The sequence below is a fragment of the Aspergillus oryzae genome, chromosome 2 (assembly GCF_000184455.2).
Source record: "Aspergillus oryzae RIB40 DNA, chromosome 2".
In the NCBI taxonomy this organism is placed as follows: domain Eukaryota; kingdom Fungi; phylum Ascomycota; class Eurotiomycetes; order Eurotiales; family Aspergillaceae; genus Aspergillus; species Aspergillus oryzae.
In genome coordinates this window covers 3,201,413-3,225,719 of record NC_036436.1, presented here as the reverse complement: position 1 = coordinate 3,225,719, position 24,307 = coordinate 3,201,413, and the positions used below count along the sequence as shown (strand labels likewise).

Genomic DNA, 24,307 nt, shown 5'->3' with positions numbered 1-24,307 from the left:
ATGCGAACCATTTGTACCAAAAATTCCGTTTTTGGTCTTGGTTCTCACCAGAAAGAGGGGTTTTTCAGTAGTCCCCACCGAGGATTGAGAACGTCTCAGTGAAGGTGTACGACCTGTTCCAACTGTCCTGGGGTAAGAGGTAGCTCCACTGTTACTAGAAGACTCCAAGAAGCTTACTATAGAGGCTAAATATAGAAGCGGACGGTTATCGGGGACTAGCGAATGCATTGACGACTTGAAGGAGACTCTTACAGAGCGATACTTGGGAGGATATCTGGCTGGTATACGCGACCGGAGAACAAAGTACGGTTCGTCTTTACCTTGGGAAACAAAACTCCGGCTGAAACAGCAAACTGGCAAATTTCCATGGTACTCTAGATTATTCCTCCCTCATATAGGATATTGTACGGAGTACGTAACTTTCTTCCCCGCAAGATTCTGTGGATATATTACAAGACACTGCTCCGCTGTCACTGTTCCTGCCAGTAAAAATTTCTACAGATCTGGGACTAGGTTCTAGCCTTCTTGGGAGTAAGAATAAAATTCCCGAGTCATACTACTAAGTTCCTTTAGAAAACACTTTGTATTACCCACCTATCTCGTAGTTTGGCCTCTACTATTCTCTTCAGTGTACTGGGATGCTCGGAGGTGTAGTGCTTGTCAAATTTTATCGAAAAGGGTATAGCGTGTCTATTTCAAGAAAAGTATTCCCATGAACAAGCTGAGATGGTATCAACTCCAGCAAGGCTCGAGAATTAGTTCTATGGACGACAACCTGAACCTCATTCAATGCTTACCCCTATGATCTGTTGCTTGACCCTCTCTCACCTTGCATCGCATCCCTAAGTCTTCTTGATTACCCCTGGTTTCCGTAAGGAAAAATAAGTGGGCCTTTGTTAGTTTTGGGTCCACTATTATCGCCATTCTTTGCTTCATCCACCGTCATTTTTGCATCGGAGAAGTTAGTTTCTGAACACTCCAGTCGGAGGCTTTTGATAAGTCTGACCTCTGCACCGTATTGAAATTTCGGAGTAATTCACGTATAGTGGCCCCTCCCTGAAGACGTGCGCAGGCTATGAGGTTACAGTTAAAGTCATCCGAGTCCAAAGGCTACTTATTAGAAGAGTTTTGTGTAAAGGCAAAAGAAAAAGAAAAGCGAAAGGAGTTGCAAACTGAATAAGAGATTCAAGGCCAGGGAGCACATGAGCGATGATATCTCATAAGGACAGGTGAGATACGTATTGACAACCAAGTAGTTCACTCATCTTCAACATTTGCTAAGCGAAAAGAGACATGTGTCCATGTGTACGTGTACATTTTTTGCAACCCTCAAGGTTAACCGTTCCTCGTGAAAAAGGTACATCACTAATGATTTCGCATAGTAGAGTTTGTAGATCTTTGGGTCATGTCCATGCTCTATTTATGGCTATCGTCGAATCCTTTCTGTGATATATATATTTTTTCTCCTTTCTATACCCCAGGGCACTGTCTCAAGCAGTGCCGGAAAAAATTTCGGGGTAGAAATGTGCTTATGATCGGGGGTTCTATATATAAGATGTGATTGATACTCTGTTCATGTTTTGTCTGACGTATCCGAATGCCCATGGGTTTATTCGTTGTGATTATTTGTTTGTATTATTATTAGAAGAATTTCTGATTAATACCGATCTATTGTGCTTTGACAAGTCCCTGCGGGGGAGAGAGCCTCGGGAGTCCGCCCAATCGGGCTAATCCGCCCTAGTGTCTCCCTTGGGTAACTAACGGGATCTAATACACTGAAAAACTAAGCCTGACCACCGGAGGAGGCACGACCAACCACCTCCACCTCTCCCTCCGCCGCCACCTCCTTGTCAGCAGAGCACGCCACGGCTGTCTTTTTTTCCTTCACCCACTTTTCTCTATTTCCTCCATTCCCTTTTCTTAGTCAAGTACGACACGCCGTCCTTATGGCCGTGCTTTAATCACCGCTTTTACCCTCTTCGGCACTTAGATGGTTCTTACAGGCGTGTATGTACCGTGCTGACCGCCCTCGATATACCGGATCGTTTCCCTGTTGAGCATCGCCGGCTTTTTTGATAGCATCTCACTCTTTGCGTTTTGTTGTTGCTGAGTACGAATACAAATATAACGATAGTATCTTGATGTCCCTATAACCGCCGACGTCGCCGAAGTCGAGCCCTTATCAGCACAAGGAGACGCGTCTTCCGTGCACCTCAGCTAGACATAGTTCATTGGACCCTCGATATATTCGCGCTGGACATACAATATGGACGATCAAGACAATAACAGTGGGCTTGATAATGTGCCAAACACCGGCTCTGTCGGTCAATTTTCATTTGCCCCCGCTACTCGAACTACCGTTGTGACCACAACGACTACTACGACTACGACTTTCCCTCCGTTATTTATAAAGCCACCCCGCGCAACGCGAGAACTTGACCCTAAGCTATATCCTCTAGCATCATCTCCCACTCCTTCGTCGCTGAGAAATATCAAATTTGAGATCGGGGGTCATTCCGTCGTGTTCAATGAACCAGATGATACTACAAGCGCCGTCAATGAGGTATGTCCCTTATATAATTGTCGCTTGTTCGGTTATCCTCCCCATCATTTGGTCTTTACTAATGCGCTACTTGTAGTTGAGGGAAAAGGATGATGCGTTGAGAGCCTCCAACGGCCTAGTTCGATCTGTGACTTCAATATGTTCTGATGATACTCAACTTCCCCGTCGATTTGCCCCCCCTAAAGGGTCTAGTCAACCATCCAGTCAGCAGTCGAGCTCAAAGCAACGTCGTGCGTTAGCAGCCCCAGAAACTCGCCACGGTTATTTGCGACCGTATCCTGCCAGAGTTCCATCAGAACAATCGATTCGCTCAACCCGTTCACATGGCCCTACATCCACACATCCTGTGGTGGCTGGTTTGGCGACTCCTGAAACGGAAAGCAACAATTATAGTGCTGGCGAAAGCGTACTACCTAGGAGGAGAATCCACGGTGTGAATGCCTCTCGCAGGGAAACGCTGCTACCCTCACCTTTGTCTTCCGGAGTCGAATCCCAGGAGGGCTCCAAAGCTCCCAGTACCAGAAAAGATCAACTTGAATCGACTGTTGTCCCCGAAAGGAGCAGACGTTTGGCTCGTCCAGAGGGCGATCCAAGCAGGCTAGCCATTCCGCAAGAAATAGAGACAGACGGCGGGCCGGAAGACGAATCGGGAACCTCCACGAGCCAAGATACTGGATATGAAACGTCTCAGGAAGCTCCCCAGCAAAGTTCTCTGGGTTCAACATCACAATTCACAGCCGTTGGTGGTGTGGCTGTTCAGGACATGTGCCTACCAAGCCCTAGCTTGTCTCCCGTTGCTGCGATGAATGCAATGAATGTCGACTCTTCCTTTGATTCGGCTGAGGACCCCGAAGCCGATACGGATTCCAGCTTTGACAACAACGATCATCGCATTGTGAGCTCTCTACGTGCAGAAGACCCTAGGACCACTGCCCCGCACCGTTCCAGGCCTAACATCTTACCCGCGAGTTCTGATACACTACGGCCGACATCGTTAATGGATATCCCCAGTGTGTTGGACTTCTTTGACTCAGTTCCAGAAGGGCTGAAGACCTACCTTATGTACCAGTTTCTGAGGCGGTGTCCGAAGCCAACTTTGCATTTCGTTGCTGACGTTGTTAACCCGGCCTTAAAATGCGATTTCCTGGCTCTTCTGCCTCTTGAACTAAGCCTAAATATTGTGAAATACTTTGACGCTCAGACCATGTGCCGTGCTGCACAAGTTTCTAAGAAATGGAGGCATATTATCAATTCCGATGAAAAGAGTTGGAAGGAACTTTTCGATAGAGATGGATATGTTCTCCCAGAAGGAGAGCTGGAGCGTGCAATCAGGGAAGGGTGGGGATGGCAGTTTCCTAACGGGGGTGAAGATTACGAGAAGGACCTAAGCGTGTCGTCTCCTGTAATTAAACCTGATCCTGAGTCTGGTTCTCCTTCTATGCAACCACTGCCAGGGCCCAGTGATAGGCCTTCGTCTGCGCATCGCCGCCCGAAGAGAAAAGCATGCACACGTGTCTCAAGCCGTAAGCTTGCAAAACGAAAAATATCATCTAGCGGGACTGATCATTCCGAGTCCTCTGATTGGAGAAAGTCAGTCACCGCGGCAGAAGGGCCCTATGGTGCCGCAAACGCTGCAGCCGCAGCTGTTCCATATCCAGATATTGGCTTACCGTCCCTGCGAGGGTTGCATCTTTACAAATCTCTCTATCAGCGGCACCACTCGATTCATAATGGCTGGATGAAACCCAGTGTGAAACCACGTCACATCGCTTTTCGCGCTCATGACCGTCATGTTGTCACTTGTCTTCAGTTTGATACGGATAAGGTTTTGACTGGCAGTGACGATACAAATATCAATGTATACGACACTAGAACTGGGGCTCTGAGAGCGACACTTGAGGGACATGAGGGTGGTGTCTGGGCTCTCGAGTACTACGGTAATACTCTGGTGTCTGGTTCGACCGATAGATCAGTGAGAGTCTGGGATATCGAAAGGGCGAGGTGTACTCAGATTTTTCACGGTCATACGTCCACAGTACGATGTTTACAAATTGTTTTACCGGTAGAAGTGGGGAAAAAGGCAGACGGCACCCCTGAGATGATGCCAAAGGAGCCCTTGATCATCACTGGCTCACGAGACTCAAATCTTAGAATCTGGAAGCTCCCAAAACCGGGTGATCCTGTCTACTACCAAAACGGACCACATGTCGACGATACCGACTGCCCCTACTTTGTCCGCGCTCTTATAGGGCATCAGCACTCGGTCCGCACGATCGCTGCGCACGGCGATACCTTAGTTAGCGGAAGCTACGACTGCACGGTGAGAGTCTGGAAGATTTCCACTGGAGAAGCTCTTCACCGACTCCAAGGCCATTCCTTGAAAGTGTACAGCGTGGTGCTAGACCACAAAAGAAACCGCTGTATTAGTGGCTCCATGGATAATATGGTGAAAGTGTGGTCCCTCGAAACCGGATCCATCCTGTACAACCTTGAGGGCCACTCTTCCCTGGTTGGACTGCTTGACCTGAAGTGTGATCGACTGGTCTCAGCAGCCGCAGATTCGACTCTGAGAATTTGGGATCCAGAAACAGGCCAATGTAAAAACATGCTGAGCGCTCATACAGGTGCGATCACATGTTTTCAGCATGATGGCCAGAAGGTTATCTCAGGATCTGATAGGACATTAAAAATGTGGGATGTACGGACTGGAGAGTGCGTGCGAGATCTTCTCACCGACCTTAGTGGGGTATGGCAGGTCAAATTCAACGACCGGAAATGTGTGGCTGCGGTGCAGCGTGATAGTTTGACTTATATCGAGGTAGGTGCAGTTGGTTAAATCCCTGCTTTTCCCCTTGCTGACAAGATCCTCGTGCAGGTTCTCGACTTTGGTGCTTCTCGCGACGGGGTACCAGAAGATCAGCTAGGCAGACGTATAGTCGTTAATCGCTGGGGCCAGGAAGTCAGCGATGCCGACGAAGACTATGATCTGTCTGATGCCTGATACTATCACAGCGGCCGGAGCTCGCTCTCGTTTCACCGCTTGGTAGGGCCCTGTATGCCACACATGGCCCTGCGTCCTACGGTGTTTTCCTTTCTTTTCTGGACTTTGAGGCATGAAACATTAATGATACCCAATCTCAAGGAGTTGTTCTCTTTATTACACTTTGCATAGCGCGGTTGGCATACTTTTGACATGCTGTTATGATGAACAGGCGTTTTGGTATCCAAAATGATTATTTATCAGACTCTTACCCATTTACTACATTATATCCTACTATGACCTCCTCCACTTTACGCATGTTTCGTGCCACTGCTATATTTCACATGCATATCTCTAAGTTTGATCACCAGAGACAAGTGCATCATCAGCTTCTCCGAAGCTGTTATGTAGCAGATTTTCCTGCATGCCCTAATAATGGGTTCTTATAGAATACATACTATTGACAATTTTCTCTATCGAGTCCCACTCGTAACGAAATGGGAACATCGTGACACTATTATGGAATAGCTCTAAATGCTAGCAGTCTGGATGTCAAGTCTACACCGACAAAAAGACAGTCTGCCTCATCAATAGAAGCAGTGTAATCATGCAGCGGAATAAGCATAAGTACTTATGCCTCTAGCTTTCGAAGGACCAATCCCTCATCGTCAAGAGATCCGACCCATCTCATATTCTCCAGGACAAATGGTTATTCGACAACCATGTCGAATCAATAGAGCCATCTAGGCTGAAAATGCGGGCATATTCTATAATCAATGGTGGCTTCACAAGACACATAACTTCCGTGCGAAAGTTTAGCTGGGAGGAACCCGCCGTAAATTGCGATGTTGACGGACCGGAACCTAATGTTAACAACCCCCAAAGTTGTTACTAAGGAGTAAGCACTGCTTGCAAGGCCTGACAAATGCCCCGCTATGTGATTCACCTGTAATTAGATATTATACCCAAGTCAGCTCCGCGGTCTAACTGACTCCTTTCCAAGAACAGTTGTTCTTTAAATTGCATTTTAAGATGCGGCGGGAGAGATGTTAGTAACCTGCGACCCGGTGGGTACGGGGTGCGCTTTCATATTCCCATCGAATCCAGCAGCCGACAAGATAGCCCAGCGGATTGCGCTAATTCCTAACGACTTGCCGGGGCTGATAGGCGTCTCTGCACTGCATGTCAGGATCTCACCTAGGGCACCAGGCCCTTCCAACCGACCATCAGGTTGAAGAATTGGTCTATAACTCTGCAATAAGGTCTGTAATGTAGCGACTTTTGCCGCTGATGCTCCGCTCTTCACTTGACTCTTCTTCTTGGCCAGAATCTTATCCACCTTCGACATGATGACCTGGTGCGGAATGGCATATTTCCGGAAAAGCATGAGGATATCCTCATCTGTCTTCTTGAGACCATGTAAGCTATCTATAAGGAGAAAAGCCCGTCGGAGTCTGGGAGCATGCGTTTGCGAGTCAGCTTGAATGGGTCGAGGATCCCGAGTACAATAGGGTGTGCACTCACTGTTTCCTTCCCTGAAGATACTTCATAATCTCAATACCCCATTCCGTCCTACTCGCCTTTCCATACCCCGGCATATCAAGCAGAACAATCTTCGACTCGCCGCCTTTCGTACCTCCAATTCCGAACGCATTCATCTCTCTTGTTCTTCCCGGTTTTGAAGAAGTCCAGCATATCTCCTTGCCCATGATTGCGTTCAACAAAGAGCTCTTTCCGACATTCGAGCGACCAAGGAAGGCAACTTCAGGCTCTACTGATGACATAGGAGTGGTGCGGAATTTGCTAGCGGACCATATTTTGATCGGGGAGTGGCGAGAGGGTGCGAAGAATTTGTCGGCGTAGGTCAAATCAGTTTCATTTGGTACTTGAGTATCCCAGTAGTAGGAGATATCTGCAGGAGTCAAGTCGTGGAGGGGAACTTTGTTCGGGTTCGAGGGAGTATTCGGAGTGATGGCGGTTGAGAGTGCTCGTCGGAGAGGGAAGGGTAGTCGTTGACGCGAACAAGCTGTACATCTGTATATTGTGTGCTTCATGGTGATTTCGTTCTGGTTTCGTGTGAGAGCGATAAGTGGAGTGTCAAGATATAGATCAGTAAAGAAACGACAGCATTATGTTTGCAGCCCGAGAGCTTCTCCAGATAAAATCCAAGATAAAAAAGTCTTCCGAGCACTGCGGAGTTCTCGGAAGGGTATTTTTGCCGACATGCCGCCCCGCGGATTCAGGCCGATAAGAGAGCTTACAATAGCTTCAACTGCTATCACAACTTCATTTTTCGGTCGCTTTCGGATTTCAATATTCTCTTTATTTTTCTGTACAGTTGAATACGGATACACTATTTTATAGAACGGCAAAATGATCAACGCGGTACTCGTCTTCAATAATAATGGGCAGCCGCGACTGAGCAAGTTCTACACCCAGATCGTAAGTCGGTTGATCATCCACATCCTTTACTAGGCAAACTAGCTAATACAAGACAACTCTGAACATAGGATACGCAAACAAAGCAATCGCTTATACAACAGATCTATGATCTGGTCGCTCAGCGCCCACCAAGCGCTTGCAACTTCCTGCCTCTGCCTCCGTTGCTTTCTCGGGGTGCTAGCTCCGGCGCAGAGGGCCCATCCGATGCCCCGACACAAGTGACCTACCGGACATATGCCACTCTTTCTTTCATTATGATCTCAACATCTACCGAGTCCCCACTCGCACTTATTGATCTGATTCAAGTCTTTGTCGAGGCACTGGACCGTATATTCGAGAATGTATGCGAGCTGGATCTCATTTTCGGTCATGAAACGATGCATGCGGTGCTGAGTGAGATGATTGTCGGTGGTGTTGTCGTCGAAACGAATATCGATAAGATTGTTTCTGGTGTGCGGAGTCAAGAGGGCTCTCTAGGGAAGAAGAAGGCTATCCAAGCGGCAAGTTCTAGCGTAGGGCGCGGTGGATTCCCTGGTATAGGTGCTTGGCGGTGATTTGCTATGATATATATATTTCATTTCTTTTCTACGATACAATGTGCACTTTTTGATTTTCCAAATGGGATGTTATGGATTGGAGTTTGAGCGAAATGTCGATATGATGGTATGTCCCTGACACTTGCTATTACGACAGACGAGAAATTTGACTAACAAGGGAAATAGTAGCACTATGTCACCTAGAGAGGCTGGAATCCATACGCTGTCCAGTTATCAAGCACCTTTTTCTTAACATCCTCCGGGTAGGCACCCTGAAAAGATCCTTCTTTCCATGGCAGCGTTTTTTCTGTAAATTCATTGGGCAACATGCAGCATTTGACAACTTTCCCATTCATTCCGGTCTTGGACGGCAAGCCGTGCGTGACATAGGGTATGAGTGGGATGTTAGAATATTCGTTGAAAATAAACTCATGCCTGCCAGGCTCACAGCGTGTTGCTTCAGCCCAGATGACATCTGGGAGATTGGTTGGATCAATGTAGTCATTTACCAAGAAGATCTTCGGTATAAACCATCCTGGCTTGGAACCGAATACGACATGCCCTAATTTGCGGCAGAATTCCTCCATATTGGTGCCCATATCCACAAGTTTCGAGTGATTCACCTGAAGAACAAACCACAAGCAATGTGATTCAAACGGACACCAAACCATATTGATGGGCAGGCCGGCCTTCTGGCAAATATTGAGGACCTCCGCAGCTTGCATTGTGCACCAGATAGTGGAGTTCTCGTCTGGAGCTCGACCCGCGACGCAGATTGGAAGAATAGGATCGTGGCGGTAAGTAATGGTGTTGACCTTGAAGATAGGACACTGGGTTTTGTGTCCGGGGAAAACCAAGCCATTATATTCCACCATGGGGCCTTCAGGAGCAGTTTCACTAATTGAAACCACACCTTCAAGGACAATCTCTGCATTGGCAGGAACCCAGAGATCGTTTGTTTCGCACTTGACAATGTCAACTGGGGCGTCGGTCAAGGCACCGATAAATTCCGGCTCGTTGGTCCACTTGGGAATGGGCATGCCGCCGACCATGATGGCTGCAGGCGGCACTCCGAAACATACAGCCCATGGCATGTCTTCACCTTTCTCCTTCCAGAGATTGAATATTGTCCCAATATCCTGTTTCGGGATCACCAGTCCAACTAGCTCACGCTTGCCGTGAACCATGCCCCTACTGATGGACCAATTAGTCCATTTCCCATCAGGGCTCTGTACGACATGCATGCCCATTGTTTCGATGAATTTGCCTCCGTCATGCTCATGCAAAAGAGGGACAGGCAACTGTGTCAGATCTATATCGTCACCGTGGATAATATGGTCTTTGACGGGGCCTGACTCGAGTTTCCGACATGGGATTGGAGGCTTCGTCTTGGCCTCATTGATCTTCTGGACGATCTCGTGGCCAGTAGCAGATGATGGAAGCCCAAGCGACTTAGCCAACCGACAAAGCTGCATTCCAGGACGCTTGCTGTACCCAATGGATGCTCCGATGACGCGAAACAACCCGTCATCCTTACGGCCTTTCGGGTTTGTGAACAATGGGGCTCGCTCGCCAGTTTCACACACTTTTCGCACGATGGCTGCGAGCTCCAGGTGGGGGTCGACTTCTTTGGTGATTGTCAGGAGCTCTCCTTCATCTTCCAGCTCCTGAATGAAACGGCGGAAGTCTTTCGCGGCAGCCGTGTGGTCCATTTTTCTTGGAAACCGTGGATACGACTATATAACAAACTTAGACAAGGGGCCGATCTCTGTATGCAACAAGCTGAAAGCATCAAAGTTTACATCGTAACTCCATTCTACTTAAATAATTATGCCCCCTGTCTTGTGAGCTATGGCATGCACGATACTATAGTCCATGCATAACTCGACGTCAACGTGCAGTCGGAACAATCAGCGGATTTACCCCAAATTGGAGATCCCGAGACCACGACGTCCTCCCCAAATTTGCTATTGATCGGCCCCGCAACCGAGCAGCTGACGTATAAGCAATGGTATATCTGAATAATCTGTTGCAAAATAATTAAATGTCGTCATTTGGCGTGGGCTTGCCAAAGCCTGTTCTCCAAATCTTGTTCTGGCCTGGATAGGCTCTGGATATCACGGCAACAATATGGGTAAATAATTATCAAAATGTTGAGGACATTTCCCGGTGTATAACCCGGAATCCACAAGAGATATAGCTATAGACTAGATCTGTTCGTCTGTCCTATAGTATACCCGCATAGGTATACAGTATAAGGCCGACTCTGCAGTCCATCCCGAACTCCAACCTCAAAAAACCAAAGTACTGTACAAGATGGGCTGGATTGGCAGTGCCATCATCGTCCTAGTAGGGAGCCTTCTCTACTTAACAAATCGTTTCCCCAATCTACGCATATCGCCTTTCTCCCACAAATGGGACACAAAAGCATCAGCCTCGGCAGCCACAGAACCAAGCCCACAATCCACACGTCTTCAAACCCAACCAAACCCCCCAACCCGGCCAATGCGAATCATCGTCGCAATGACAGGAGCAACGGGGGCAATCCTGGGCATCCGCCTCCTAGAACGCCTACGAGAAATGAACGTCGAAACGCACCTAGTCATCAGCCGCTGGGCGGTCGAGACAATCAAATACGAAACCAAGTATACAGCGAACGACGTGCGTGCACTTGCTACCCGATGCTACCCGGTGAATGATGCTGCCGCAGCTATATCCAGCGGCTCGTTTCAGGCGGACGGGATGATCATCGTGCCGTGCAGTATGAGGACGCTGAGCGCCGTGCGCACGGGATTCGCCGATGACTTGATCTGCAGAGCGGCCGATGTAACGTTGAAGGAAAGGAGAAAGCTTGTATTGGTCGTGAGGGAGACGCCGCTTAGTGGTATTCATTTGGAAAATATGTTGGACCTTACCCGTTATGGAGCGGTGATCTTTCCGCCTATGCCTGCGTTCTATACGATGCCTGAGAGCGTGGATGATATTGTTACGCAGAGTGTGGGGAGGATGTTGGATATGTTTGGTTTGGATGCTGGGAATTTTGAAAGGTGGGATGGGTTTTGATCGCATTTGGGTGGTTGCTTGGTGTTTTTATAGAGTTTGTCTTTCTACTGTCCGTTGGTGTGGGAATTGGCAGGGATCATGTGCATTTAATAGTCTACGGCAATCAATGTTCATATAAGACTAGTATCTGCCTCTTGCATTCACCCTTATCAGTGCCGATCATGATATCCCGATACACCAATATAGGATACTCGGGCAAAAGATTCCATGTCCAATTGCTCTCTATGCTTTGACACATACCCAGATGTGACTTGTGGACTATGGCAGATGAAGAAGCGGCATCATATCTCCAACTGTCCCTATTCGTGGTGGAATAACCAAGGCAAGTGGCTTTAGATCATCTAGGTTAGCAAGATCTGTTCTGGAACATATAGCTCGGAAGTAACAGGGCCTGGGGAATAGACGTTGGGAAGTAGTGCTTACTTAGGGACGGGTTGCAAGAATAAGTCCGCAGAGCTCTGTTCCTCAGTAGTAGTAAATTGCAACGCTGCGTACATAAATGGACATTCATTATTTGGGCAAAGGGTAATATCAGAGAGGACCTATGGTTGTTTATAACATTACGTATTCTTCGATTCTCTTGAAGAATATTAGGGTAATCTAGGCAAAGTTGGACGCCGAGCTATATAGTTGGTATTTTTCTTTTCCATTGTCTGTATCACACAATAGCAAGCACATTATCACTCTAAGCAATCTAGTAGCTGTCTTCTAGCTCTAGACCTTTCTACGTATGCACTTGCATATGCTAGGTCTTAGACATTGGTAGTATAACCTTCCTTCTATTAACTAGGGTTCAATTCACCATACACCGATAAACCAACCAAGAATTGCAGACCCTAGGTGGATATGATTCGATAATTTTTGTGCAGATCAACTAACTCCAAGCATATGTTACTCTATACTCCGATTTATATCGCATTTATGGCTCAGTCCCAGTTGATCTGACTTGAAGACTCACACATTAATAGACATAAGCGCTCACCCATACATGATCAGCCAACTTCCCGTCATCTGCAGACATTAATAAAGGTTACAACAATTTGCATCTTCCCTGACGGAGTATGCTCCGGACATCTCAATAAATGAAGTGAAACAGAAGACGGCTTTCGGAAGCTGGCTTTCCGACACTGGACAATTGTCGAGTGGGAACCGCCATTCACTAGCCTTGAAAGGCAACAGAACAGCCGAGAGGGTCCCAGAAAAGTGCCCCGGAGCCCAACATTGAAGTCCTCTATTGGACTCGGCTCTATGGCCCTTGTCGATCTGCAGTGGAGATGCCTCTTTAAGGACCCAATGGAGAGACAATACTAATCGGCCTCGGCTTTTGGAATAGAGCGAAAGTTCCGAGTGAGGCCATTCGTAGTCACCAGAACATCAGTGCAATGCATTACTCCGGAGTAATGCGACAAACTTCCCTGGAGACATCCGCCATGGTGGAGCAAGCTTTTCGTACTGATTGGTCTAGTCGTCCAGCCATACCCGGGGTTTGATTATGACAGGGCGCGGGTCTGCTGACCAGGCCCACGCCTCCTGCATGATAGCAAGATTCTCCTGAGCTATCTGTTAGAAACGAATTCATCAACATCGGAGATGACTTACCATACCATTACTCCGATGTTTCATTAACCAGTCACTGTCTAAACCATGTTTCATTGGCTGGTGATCGTTATTCGGAGGTTACCAGTGGTTATGTACTGCTTGAAAGTTTCGGCAGAGTAATAATGGCGTTGCTAACGGAAGTGAAGTGGAGCTTAAAGCTATTTAAATAGCATCGAAGCTCCTCGATCACACCATCGCTTTACGGGATCTCGCCATCCAGTTCTTCTTTGATTGATCCTGACAAGTTTAAGCTTATCGATCCAATTGCTATACTCTGCCCTATACTTCAAGATGCCCCCCCGTCGACTTCTCCTGGTCAGCTATCCCCGTACAGCATCCAATCTCCTCCTAAGGATCCTTGCTCTTTCAGATCAACCCAATGTCGTCGCCAATGAGCAGGGCGGCTACTTCTTCATGAAAGCTTATACGACTGCCACCAAGGATAGCCGCGTTTACAGGCCAGGCGACCAGTGGACCACCGAAGAGTGCGATGAAGTCCGGTCTGCCTTCCAGGAATGTCTGAACGCGCTGGAGGACTACAGCAGCCGTGCCGAAAAAGAAAATAAAATGCTGGTCACCAAGGAGCATGCTTTCTGGCTCTGCCACCCAATGGCTTTCAGTCGGATGATCCACGGCACGAATGGTAGCTATGACTCCCTTTTCCGCCTAGAATTCCCAGCCACCTACGGACCCTCCCAGACTTTCTCCCCAAACAACGAGACCGTCTTTCCGGACGAGTATCTGCGTACCTGGCGCCTGGCGTTCATCATTCGTCATCCGGCGCTGGTGTTCCCATCCCTTTATCGTGCAATGATAAAGATGGTCGAAACAGGTATTATTCGAAAAGAGGAGCTGCCTGGTGTCTTAGGGACGAACATGTCGTTGAAGTGGACTCGGATGCTCTACGACTACGGCATGGAGAGCAACGACTCTGACTCCAAGCCATTGTTACTAGATGCCCATGATGTGATTCACAACCCACATGTGATAGCCCGATTCTGCGAGCTAGCGGGCCTGGATCCCAACAAACTCAAGTTTGAGTGGGAGAAGAAGTCAGATGCTAACGGTGCGCCCAGTAACGGAGACCCTGTGGAACAGAGAGAGGTTACTGGGGAAGATGCACGCTTTCGTGACCAGCGAGCTCAGGCAATCATGCTCTCTAGCTTAGCGGGATCATCTGGGGTTCTGAAAGATAAGGCGCCGGTGATGTTGGACGTCCCCACTGAGGCGTCTAAATGGAGGGAGGAATTTGGTGAGGAGACCAGTCTTCTTCTTGAGAAGGCGGTTCTGGAAGCCATGCCAGATTATGAATACCTGAAGGCTCGGCGTGTTCAACTGTAGATTGTTCTTGGATACTGTGACGTGGGAGAATAGACCTGAGAACAGCGAAACTAATGCAGAGAACATGGTGGTTGGCAGGCAACGATTTGGTAGTCCAAGATATCAATCAAGACAAAGTCTAGAACAAAAACAATAGGTTACTAATACAAACGGTTGGTTCACAATTGAGGGAATGGAAGAAAGTTGAAGTGCTATTGTATACTGGTGAAATGCGACGAATAGGAGTTGCAGGGAGAGGCTGCCCAATAGGGAGGGAGGGCAGGAGGGCATGAGGGCTAGCCCTAGGTCACGTGGAGAGAGGATATCGAACCGGATCGGCTAGTGTATTTATCCGCACTAGCGCGGCCCACGCACGAAGCGACTAGCTTTTCTTTTCTGCTAAGCTGAAATTACTTTGAACTTTCCCTTCTTCTTCTCTCCGTCAATCCCGTCACCCAGCGCCGTTGCGGAACTCAGTCGACAACAATGGTAAGCATATAACGTCCAGTTGATTTAGTTGTCTAGCTTTCGAAAACCTCTGCGACATGTCGTGAGACGATCTCGTCGACTTCATTTCGCAAGTCTCGAAGCATATTCCGCTGTTCGCACAAATCCTTCGGGATGCGAGCGTCAGCGATGATTTGGCTGGAGACATTGGTCTAGTCGTTGAAATATACACTAGATCAGTGTTCTCTCTAGAGTTCAAAGAAGATGCAGCGTTGGTGGACACGATGTGCTGATCTTCTTTTCTCAATGATAGCCTCCCAAGTCCGGAAAGAAGGCCGCCCCTCTGCCCTACCCCCAGGGCAAGGCTGGTTCTAAGAAGGCCCCCAAGGTATGTAGAGAGAAGCGCCCACTCCTAGCTAGGAACCATGGTAGATGCTAATCTGCAGCCAGAACCCTCTCATCGAGAAGCGCTCCCGCAACTTCGGCATTGGCCAGGACATCCAGCCCAAGCGCAACCTCGGCCGCTTCGTTAAGTGGCCCGAGTATGTCCGTCTTCAGCGCCAGAAGAAGATCTTGAACCTCCGTCTCAAGGTCCCCCCTGCCATTGCCCAGTTCCAGAGCACCCTGGACCGCAACTCCGCTGCCCAGACCTTCAAGCTCCTCAACAAGTACCGCCCTGAGACCAAGGCCGAGAAGAAGGAGCGTCTCCACGCTGAGGCTACCGCCGTTGCCGAGGGCAAGAAGAAGGAGGATGTCTCCAAGAAGCCCTACCACGTCAAGTACGGTCTTAACCACGTTGTTGGCCTCGTTGAGAACAAGAAGGCTTCCCTTGTCCTCATCGCCCACGACGTTGACCCCATTGAGCTGGTTGTCTTCCTTCCCGCTCTCTGCCGCAAGATGGGTGTCCCTTACGCCATTGTCAAGGGCAAGGCTCGTCTCGGTACTGTTGTCCACAAGAAGGTAATATCGCTCTTCACCTCATGGTAATAGTTCATAGCACTAACTCGACTATCAGACCGCTGCTGTCCTCGCTCTGACTGAGGTCCGCTCTGAGGACCAGAGTGAGTTCTCCAAGCTCCTCTCCACCATCAAGGAGGGCTACACCGACAAGTACGAGGAGTCCCGCCGTCACTGGGGTGGTGGTATCATGGGCGCCAAGGCCGTCGCCCGCCAGGAGAAGAAGCGCAAGGCCGTTGAGTCCGCTGTCAAGATCTAAACTAGTCCAAATGTCTAGTCTAGTTCCGCAATGACGGGTTTCCAAACGATCTTAATGACAAAATATCGCGCTCTTCCGGATACCAAAAATTGGGATTAATTGTTTAAAAGCAAATCGCGGCCACGGTTTCTGGGAATGGTGTTGAAGGCTCGGTTAACTTATTGATGGCATAATAGCTTAGATGGGTGGAGAGCTTCTGGCACCCAATCCTCAATCCCAATCCATCTTGATGGTCCACTCTGTTTCTTTCACTCTTATGTACACGTCGCAGATACCCATGAATGCTATTTCACACTTCAACCCAATCGCCCTTGTAGTCACCCTTCATCTAAGCATTCATGTGAGGTCTGCTCTTGTAGATACAAGTCTTATAAATAATCCACGCCCTGAACCTTTGAACTTCTCTTTCCCTCAATGCTTGGGAGACAATGTGGGGCTCGACTGGATTGTTCATAAATGATTATAACCCGGGGACCCATTCCCTTCCCCTGATAATGCTATGCCCGTACAATACACCCCAGTACACATGGTGAAACATCTATACATCAAAGACACCGTGTTCGTATGAAGTTAAACCCAAAATAAAATGCAGCCAGACAATGCCCCCCTAAACGTATTTTAATGATCCCAGTGAAGCCAAGCAAATCCCACAATCTGAAGCGCATTAAACAAGCAATTAAGAGTTAGCCAGCCCACCCAAGCCTAAAGAGCACCCGCCAAACCGTATGTAAAACAACAAGAACGCGATAGAAGGAGGATATAGAAAGAGGGTCAGAGAAGGAGGAAACATGAATTCGTTCAGTCATTAGCGTTGAGCAGGTGGTCGCGTGAGTCCTTGCCTAGCCTGCATCATTTGACGTCAGAGATGATCCATATTTTGGGCATCGGAAATACGTACCTTCATTTGTTCTATCCTTGCTTTAAGCTGGCTTGTCACCTCGGCAGCTCGCTTCCAGTTCTCCGCTGGCTCTGTACTTCTCGTCGGCTGGTCATCTCCTGACGCGTTGCTAGAACCCAACATTGAAGACCGTGTAGGACTACCCATTCCGGAATAACCGGTGCCAAAGGTAGGGCTTAGCTTCCGTCGGCCGAGACCTCCATCTCTGCTGCCCAGGCCTGGAGATTCCAGACCACTATTCTCCTTCTCTTCACTTGGGCTGGCTGAAGCATAACTCCTTGGTCTTGAGCTCTCGAATCGTGACCCCGAGTGGTAACCACGTGCCAAAGGACCGTGGCCATTGCTGGCTGTGTCCTGATAAACCGATCCAGCGTCTCCATATGCCATGCTAATCCCTTCCGGCAGAGTGTTGGGCGGGCTGATAGCGCTAGCACGAAGGGCCCTTGCTAACTCACGTTTCAGGCGGTCAATTTCCCGCTGTTGCTTCTGAACGGTCTGTTCTGCGGTCTCTGCATCACTCCGAGCCCTAACAAGTTGTGTTTCCTTGGCCTTGATACTCAAAACATCCCTCGTATGATCTTCAATGAGCTGTGCGTTCTGATCCTGAAGTTCTGTCACTTGAGACTTCAATTTGGTCCTCTCTGACTTCAAGTCTTCAACCAACCGGGTAAACTTCTCCTGCTCGAGACGCAATTCCTCTAGCTCGGCCCGCTCAATGGCTGACATTCCGGTCAGTGGAGGCGCCGCTGGTGGAGGCGAAGGCTCGCGAGGAGCTGCTGGCTTGGCGATAGGACGGCCTGCAAGTCCTCTACCAAGACCAAATTTGGGAGCAGCAGGAGCGGCGGGTTGCTCCTCGGAAGGAGGAGAAACAACCCGTCGTTGTGGCGATGCTATACCTCCGGGGCCTCCCAGCTTTTTCTTCAGACCAGAACCTGGTGCAGGAAGCCCACCAGTCTTGGGACCGCCCAATCTCGATGGTACTGCCTTCTTAGGAGGTGAGGGTGCAGGCGCTGGTTCTTCAGGTGGTGGCGCTGCCGCAGCTGGAGCGGGCTTTTTCATTCCCAATGCTGGCTTTTTCCCACCGACAACTTTCTTACCAGCTGCTGGCACAGCCTTGGGTGCACCAACAATAGGCTTAGGTCTGTCTTTCGCTTTGACCTCGGCGGTTTCAAAGAACTCCTTAATCTTCGTCTTCCTGATATCATCAAGACCCTCTAGGTAGGGGTTCATCGCCCGCTCGCCCATGATCTTCATCAATGTACCAAGGATTTCAGCTCCTCCTGATCGGTTAACCTCACTGGATTCGGTAAGAAGCTTAGTAGCCGCTTCAGCAATCGACTTGACCTCCGCTTTCGATGGGACATCCCTGGTGGTACGGAGACAACGGATAAGGAATTTGAGGGTTTCTTGCTTCACTTGCGGATTCTTATGCTTCAAAAACTCAAGGATCTCTTCCAAGCATTCTGTCAAGGTAGTCGATGCGAAGACCGAATCCAAGGCTTGGCCCAGTGCCTCTGCGACGCTCTGTTTCTTCTCCTTCAGGCGCTCCAGGATAGGAGCCATGATGGTTGAGCGATATTTGCCGAATCCGCTCCGAAGGCCTTTAGCAAGTAAGTCGACACAGTTGGCAGCGACGGTCACAACCGCGATATTGGCGTCTTTCATGCGAGCCGCTAGTGCGCGTACAATATCGTCAAATGGCCCATCCTTGATTCTCGGTACATTCAGTGCTGAATGAAGAGCATCCAGTGCCTCCTTCCGGTCTTTCCATTTCGATGATGATAGCTGCTCGTGTAGGTCTTTAGGAACTTTAGGCATCACGTCAACAGGTTCTGCGAGGTCAAAAGCATCAACCTCTTCACCGTCTTCATCCCCGTAATCTTCACCACCGTCTTCGGCTTCACCATCTTCAGCGGCTGCGCTGGCGGTAGCCATTGCGTCTTGCTGGGCTCTAGTTAATCTCTCTTGCTTCGGTGGCGGCTCTTGTTTGACATTTTCGAAGAGTTTCTCTAAGTCGGTTTGCTGGACCGGCTTTAGTTCGGCCCAGAAAAGAGGTTTAATGGCCTCTTTCAACCACCGGTACATTTCCACTGTGAGACTTTGCGCTTCCGCGCGAACATTCTTGTCTGCATGTCCGAAGACCTTGGGCAGGGCCTTAAGGACCGGTTTGGGATCAACAATTTTGCATCCGAAGTTGTGATAGATTGTTCTCAAGCCAGTCAATGTCGCAGCAATAACCTTAGGTACCTTGTGTGATAGCCCAGGCAGCATCTCTTCGATCACGGGGTCTGCTTTATCTAATTCCACTAATAATAGAAGGGCTTCTTGAGCGTTCGTCTTTGCTGCCGGTCTCGCGGACGGAAGACCCTTTTCTACAATGGGAAAAACTGTGGTAGCACGAGACCTTTTCGGAGAAACATTAGCCACCCCCATCATAAAGCAGTATAGACCATCCAAGAGCATCATACCTTGTGCAAGCCTGAACACCTCCGAATTTTAAGAAAGCGCAGTAGGCCGCGAGGCCATCTTGTTGGGCCGCGACATTGGAATCTGCGACAGCTCCTTTCCATAGGCCCGCGTCTTGGATGAATGGTGTGAAAACGGGATCTGATTCATCTGGAGATTTCTCGAACTGTTGTTTGGCATCTTCATACCCTCCCTTACGTACTTTCCAGTTCTACATGGTAATGACGAAATATTAGTCCACGGAAATCGAGTTAAATTGTCGACGGGCGGGACTTACCTTGTGCGTAAATCGTTCGGGCAATGGGAGAGAGGAGAAGTCCTCCTCTCCGTCAGCCATGATGAGGCGATTTAAAGTGTACTAGAAGAGAGTCAATTAGTCAAGTCCTGAGATCTGCGGAGGCAAATGTGCCATCTATGTGCGATCTCTAGGGTAAGAAGCGCAGTGAATCTCGTCTATATACTCTGGTAGACAAAAGACACACACAGAGATTGAGGATTGGGTAGATTCTCTCTTCTGCATCGCACCCACCTTAAGCTTGCAGAAGGTTGCAGGATCCGTGCGGTTGGGCAGTTAACCGTATGTTTAGCCACGCACAACGGGTATCCGAAGAAAAGTATAACACAATGTCGAAGAGTGTCAGAATGATAACGATCGATATCTTGCCGTTTAAAATAGCGACCGGACAGAACCAGTGGGGTCAAAGGGTAGATGGAAGTTCAATCAAACAAGCAGAGTGGGAGAAAGAAAGAGACGAAGTAAACAACGGGCAAGTCGCTCCGGTGACTTCGCGACCCAAAACGGAGAGTGGACGGACTGGTCTTTTTTTCTGCCAATCTTTTCCGGCTTGTCTTCCCCGCGGATCAACAAAAACAAACACACTGTATTCTTTTCCTTTTTTATCCCTTGGGCATTAAGTTATTCACACCTCATATCGCTGATCACTTGGGATGATTTGATTTAATAGAGTTTCATTAACGACCCCTGACCCAAAAATTCATTCTTTGACCATCTGCAGAGTACTCTCTTTTGGAATAGTATATTCATCATATGATATACTGCAATATATTCCTAGACCTCTGGGGCAATTTCAACATGCACAATGGACCACGCTAGGCTAGTAGACAGAACACCTGGTGGGTCAACATTGAATTGTAATGAAAGTGAAAGAAATTCTGACAGGGCTGATAAGATGTATCACTCTGACCACATTAATCTTCCACGTTGAGGAGCCCCTTTTCATCGCATCTTCTGTGGCTGTCATTCACCAGGAGAATTCCCTAGAGACCATTTTCTTTATAAGTGATACTTAGCCTTGGAAAGTAGTGACTATATACATATTATCGTCGATGGACGCTACACACTGACAGTTTCCTGAACTGCGAGTGATACATCCTTGAGAAGTCCAGAAACCACGCCCTAACATAGAGATAGTAGCTGAAACAAAGCTGTAAGTTACACAAAAAGGCTAGAACAAGGCACTTGTTGCCCCAGAGGAATGCGGGCTTGTCTTTTATATGGTAGAGAAAACCTCCGTTTGATAGCATACCAAAGCGAGACTGTTGCTAGAGGCTCATTTAGAAAATGAACGAAGAATATCAGAGCAGCTTAAGGCAAATAACGCATTTTGAATAATGTCAACGACATGCCAATTCAGCAGCTACGGATTCCCGTTAATATTGTTTAGGTCAACATCAGCCCTATCAACCCTACCCCTTCAAGCTGTCAGAACATCTAACCCTAAGCATAAAGCCTAAACTCTCTAGTCGATAGTCACATTCCCCAAAGGCCCACTAGTCTGCCCCGATCCTCCAAACTATGTAACCTCATATCCCCATTCTGGGTCCTCGCCATGCGGCGTAGTCACTTTCAGCTTGTTCCCTCCAACACCCCATGGACTATCCCAGTAGATGCTCTTATCCGCAGTACCGTTAGACTTCAGGTTAAAGTTGCCTTCTGTATCGGAAGAGGAGTGCGCCCCGCCACAGCTCCGGAAGACGTAATATTTTCCAGGCCTAATCTCTGTGCCGTTGACCTCGGAGACGGGCACTTCGTCTTTGTTGGGTTTGCCTTCAGGGTAGAACTTGCCCTAGAGTAAGTCGATGTCATCGATGACCAAGGTGCCGGATTTGCTCTTGTTTTCGAGACGGATCTCGGTCCATTAGGAAGTGGCTTTGGGACTCGGATCCATTATTCATTATTTGCAGGTGTAGTTAGGTTGAATAGAGAACTGTAGCTAGATAAGGTATGAATGAGAGAAGCTCGAGAATTTTGGTTGATCGAGGGTTTATGAGCTTCTTATATATGATGAAATGATTCAGTGCAGTGCTTCATCGAAACTCGAGGCAGTTCAGCTGCGTTGAACTCCGGTGCGCAATATACATGTTGCAATATGCTTCCTGAAAGCAAACATCGTCCGGCCGGAAACTATGCAATTGGAGAAGCCGTATCCGTGATATATCTCATGTAACCTATTACAGGTATACTTGCAGAGTGTAAGAGCAAGGGTGTTATGTTCTGAGGAGTCTAGACCTCTAGTTCTGGTTCTGGCTGCTGGAGTCTGAGCACATGCAACACTTCCATTGCACGCACATATGTACTAGCAAGTATGTGTCTTTAGATGGACAATTGGGGGACGAAAGCATCCCAGTCAATGTTTTCAAAGTCCATGCCCATGATATTAAACGGATCAAACACATCAAAAGGAGCTAAATTTGTCTGGCCAATAGTACTCTCAGTCTGCGTAGCCAGTAACGCTGAGTTTGTACCCGATGTGGCACCGTTTGCAGGTTGCAATTCGGGTGCCCTGGACGTCTTAGCGCTATTTAGAATCAGATGTAAGGCATGAGACACCCGTCGTGCATCTCTGCTGGCCTGGGAATTCTCTACACAAACCTCGTAAGACTGTTCGAGAAGAGAAAGCACTTCTTTTTGTATGGCAGAATCGATAGTACCGGTCCAGGAGGCTTGTTTGCGATGGATATGTATCACCAGACAGAGCACCATGACGCCCAACAAAAAGTCGTTCATCGTGAAATTTGTCAGCATCCATTGCTCCGTGTGTAGTTGACCGCCAGGTGAAAACTCCTTGTACATATTGATAAATTGACTGACAAGGCGCTTCGCGGCTTCAACGCAGGCCTTAGTACTATTAACATTACCCTGGACCATGTATCCGCGATGCAGAACACAGAGATTTTTCAAGCAAATAAATTCAATATATAGCCTGGTAATTATGAGAAAGGGAGGGTCCGCAATAGATTCTGAGAGAGGACGAGTTCGCAAGATATCGGGAATCGTTGCGTACGTTTGTCGGATTTCTTCGTCCAGCCGATGTAGATCAGCTTCAGAATGCTCCTTAAAAGATAGCATGTATTTACAGACTTTGCTGAAGCTCGTAATTTGTCTATCCTTAACAATGAACCATAGCAACTTTGTAGGCTCAGTCTCGGGTCGAGACTCAGGCAAGACCTGCGTGTCCACGTCAAAGTCTGAGTCTAAGAGGTTTCTTGGGGACTTCGTGTCGCAACTCTCGAGACAAATGTTACTCGGTAGGCCCTGCTGGAAACTGATCATGATATCCATATGCTTACACGCAGCCCAGAATCTCCTGCGCATTTCGCCTTCGAAAACACTCAGAGAGCCGAAGGAATCTGGATCGCGGTGGTAGCCCAATTCATACGCCATACGGACAACCATTCCCAGAATCATCCCGGCTTCTCGGGAAGGATCCAAAGTTGTAAGATTCTTGCACTGAGCATAGACAGCGAGCGCCTCAATTGCAAGTTTTTGCGGTCGGTGATATTCCCCTATGACAAGACATTGTCCAGCAGCCGTGTGGAACTTAGGACTCTCGGGGAGTGTGTCCCTTTGTAGTGGGCGACCTGGGCCAGCCGTTTCCCTAGTAAGGGATGACAGACAGCATATAGAAAATAATATCGAAAGCCAAAGAGGATCGACTTTGGTTGGATCGGCCCAAAATCCTCTATATTGGCGCTGGAAATGGTAGGTGTGGATGAATGGGATTACGAAAGTCTCGCCTTGAAAGTACAAAGAGAGGTATCGATCGATATCTAGTTTCGATGGAAGATATCGAGACATGACTTGTTGCAAAGAGTAAATATGTGCTGATCCAAATATCAATTCAGTACCCAAGGTAGGAGCCCCCGGTGTAGCAAGCTTATTAACTCCCTGGCTATCAATAGAGCCACTCAGGGCCACCTGCAGCTCGTGAATGTCGTCCAGAATAGCTGACCAATGTGTAGAACCGACATATGCGGTATCATCAATTGAGTCACCCTGAAACTGAATAGTAGCAGCATCTACTGAGCAGCGGGACAAATCAGGAGGCACCACCTCGTGTTCTGATGGCAATTCCTTGTTACGCATCAATGCATTGAGCAAAGATTCCAGGTGTGTCAGCCTGCTCTCAATGGTGCTGTGGTCGCCACTATTAACCGTTGGCCCCAACCTCTGTCGATAAGAACAAGCGTCTGATTCATGTCTCCTAATGCAGCTACTGCATGGCTGTCCCCGATCACATCGAAGCTTAGACTTTCTGCATTGCTCGCACACTAGCGATGCTCTCTGCGACTTTGTTACTTTCGCAGTCGAGGCCTTTTGGGAGGGATTAGGATTTGTACGAGCTCGAAATTTGCCTGTGAACCTTGCGATGTCGGACATTTTCTCTTTAGAGTTTCATCTGAGAAAGATTGTTCATAGCGTCGTGATTTCGCAACATCAGTAGGATCATGAAATTAGTATGGAGTATGCTACTTG

At 48.3% G+C, this 24,307-nt stretch overlaps 8 protein-coding genes across 8 annotated transcripts; 4 read left to right on the top strand and 4 right to left on the bottom strand.

The window, feature by feature from the left end:
* Positions 1-2,266: 2,266 nt before the first annotated feature.
* Positions 2,267-5,564, top strand: AO090003000427 (F-box/WD repeat-containing protein; the record flags this gene model as incomplete). Its single annotated transcript, XM_023234886.1, has 4 exons — positions 2,267-2,563; positions 2,640-2,994; positions 3,145-5,381; positions 5,439-5,564. 4 exons carry the CDS (start codon positions 2,267-2,269, stop codon positions 5,562-5,564), a joined length of 3,015 nt encoding a protein of 1,004 aa, XP_023089960.1.
* A 1,499-nt stretch (positions 5,565-7,063) lies between these two features.
* AO090003000426 (translation initiation/elongation factor MRX8) lies at positions 7,064-7,597 on the bottom strand (the record flags this gene model as incomplete). The annotated part of the gene is made up of 1 exon (XM_001819556.3): positions 7,064-7,597. One exon carries the CDS (start codon positions 7,595-7,597, stop codon positions 7,064-7,066), a length of 534 nt encoding a protein of 177 aa, XP_001819608.3.
* A 319-nt stretch (positions 7,598-7,916) lies between these two features.
* Positions 7,917-8,539, top strand: AO090003000425 (putative AP-3 adaptor complex subunit sigma; the record flags this gene model as incomplete). The annotated part of the gene is made up of 2 exons (XM_001819555.3): positions 7,917-7,985; positions 8,054-8,539. The coding sequence occupies 2 exons, from the start codon at positions 7,917-7,919 to the stop codon at positions 8,537-8,539; spliced, it is 555 nt and encodes a 184-aa protein (XP_001819607.1).
* A 182-nt stretch (positions 8,540-8,721) lies between these two features.
* AO090003000424 (UbiD family decarboxylase) lies at positions 8,722-10,233 on the bottom strand (the record flags this gene model as incomplete). The annotated part of the gene is made up of 1 exon (XM_001819554.1): positions 8,722-10,233. The coding sequence occupies one exon, from the start codon at positions 10,231-10,233 to the stop codon at positions 8,722-8,724; it is 1,512 nt and encodes a 503-aa protein (XP_001819606.1).
* Positions 10,234-10,837: 604 nt separating this feature from the next.
* AO090003000423 (UbiX family flavin prenyltransferase) lies at positions 10,838-11,584 on the top strand (the record flags this gene model as incomplete). The annotated part of the gene is made up of 1 exon (XM_001819553.3): positions 10,838-11,584. One exon carries the CDS (start codon positions 10,838-10,840, stop codon positions 11,582-11,584), a length of 747 nt encoding a protein of 248 aa, XP_001819605.3.
* A 1,890-nt stretch (positions 11,585-13,474) lies between these two features.
* On the top strand, positions 13,475-16,166 carry AO090003000422 (60S ribosomal protein eL8; the record flags this gene model as incomplete). Its single annotated transcript, XM_023234884.1, has 4 exons — positions 13,475-13,498; positions 15,264-15,338; positions 15,401-15,910; positions 15,966-16,166. The coding sequence occupies 4 exons, from the start codon at positions 13,475-13,477 to the stop codon at positions 16,164-16,166; spliced, it is 810 nt and encodes a 269-aa protein (XP_023089959.1).
* Positions 16,167-16,971: 805 nt separating this feature from the next.
* AO090003000421 (putative spindle pole body component) lies at positions 16,972-19,867 on the bottom strand (the record flags this gene model as incomplete). Its single annotated transcript, XM_001819551.3, has 4 exons — positions 16,972-17,010; positions 17,065-19,468; positions 19,533-19,741; positions 19,808-19,867. The coding sequence occupies 4 exons, from the start codon at positions 19,865-19,867 to the stop codon at positions 16,972-16,974; spliced, it is 2,712 nt and encodes a 903-aa protein (XP_001819603.1).
* A 2,277-nt stretch (positions 19,868-22,144) lies between these two features.
* On the bottom strand, positions 22,145-24,211 carry AO090003000420 (Zn(II)2Cys6 transcription factor; the record flags this gene model as incomplete). Its single annotated transcript, XM_023234883.1, has 1 exon — positions 22,145-24,211. The coding sequence occupies one exon, from the start codon at positions 24,209-24,211 to the stop codon at positions 22,145-22,147; it is 2,067 nt and encodes a 688-aa protein (XP_023089958.1).
* Positions 24,212-24,307: the final 96 nt, after the last annotated feature.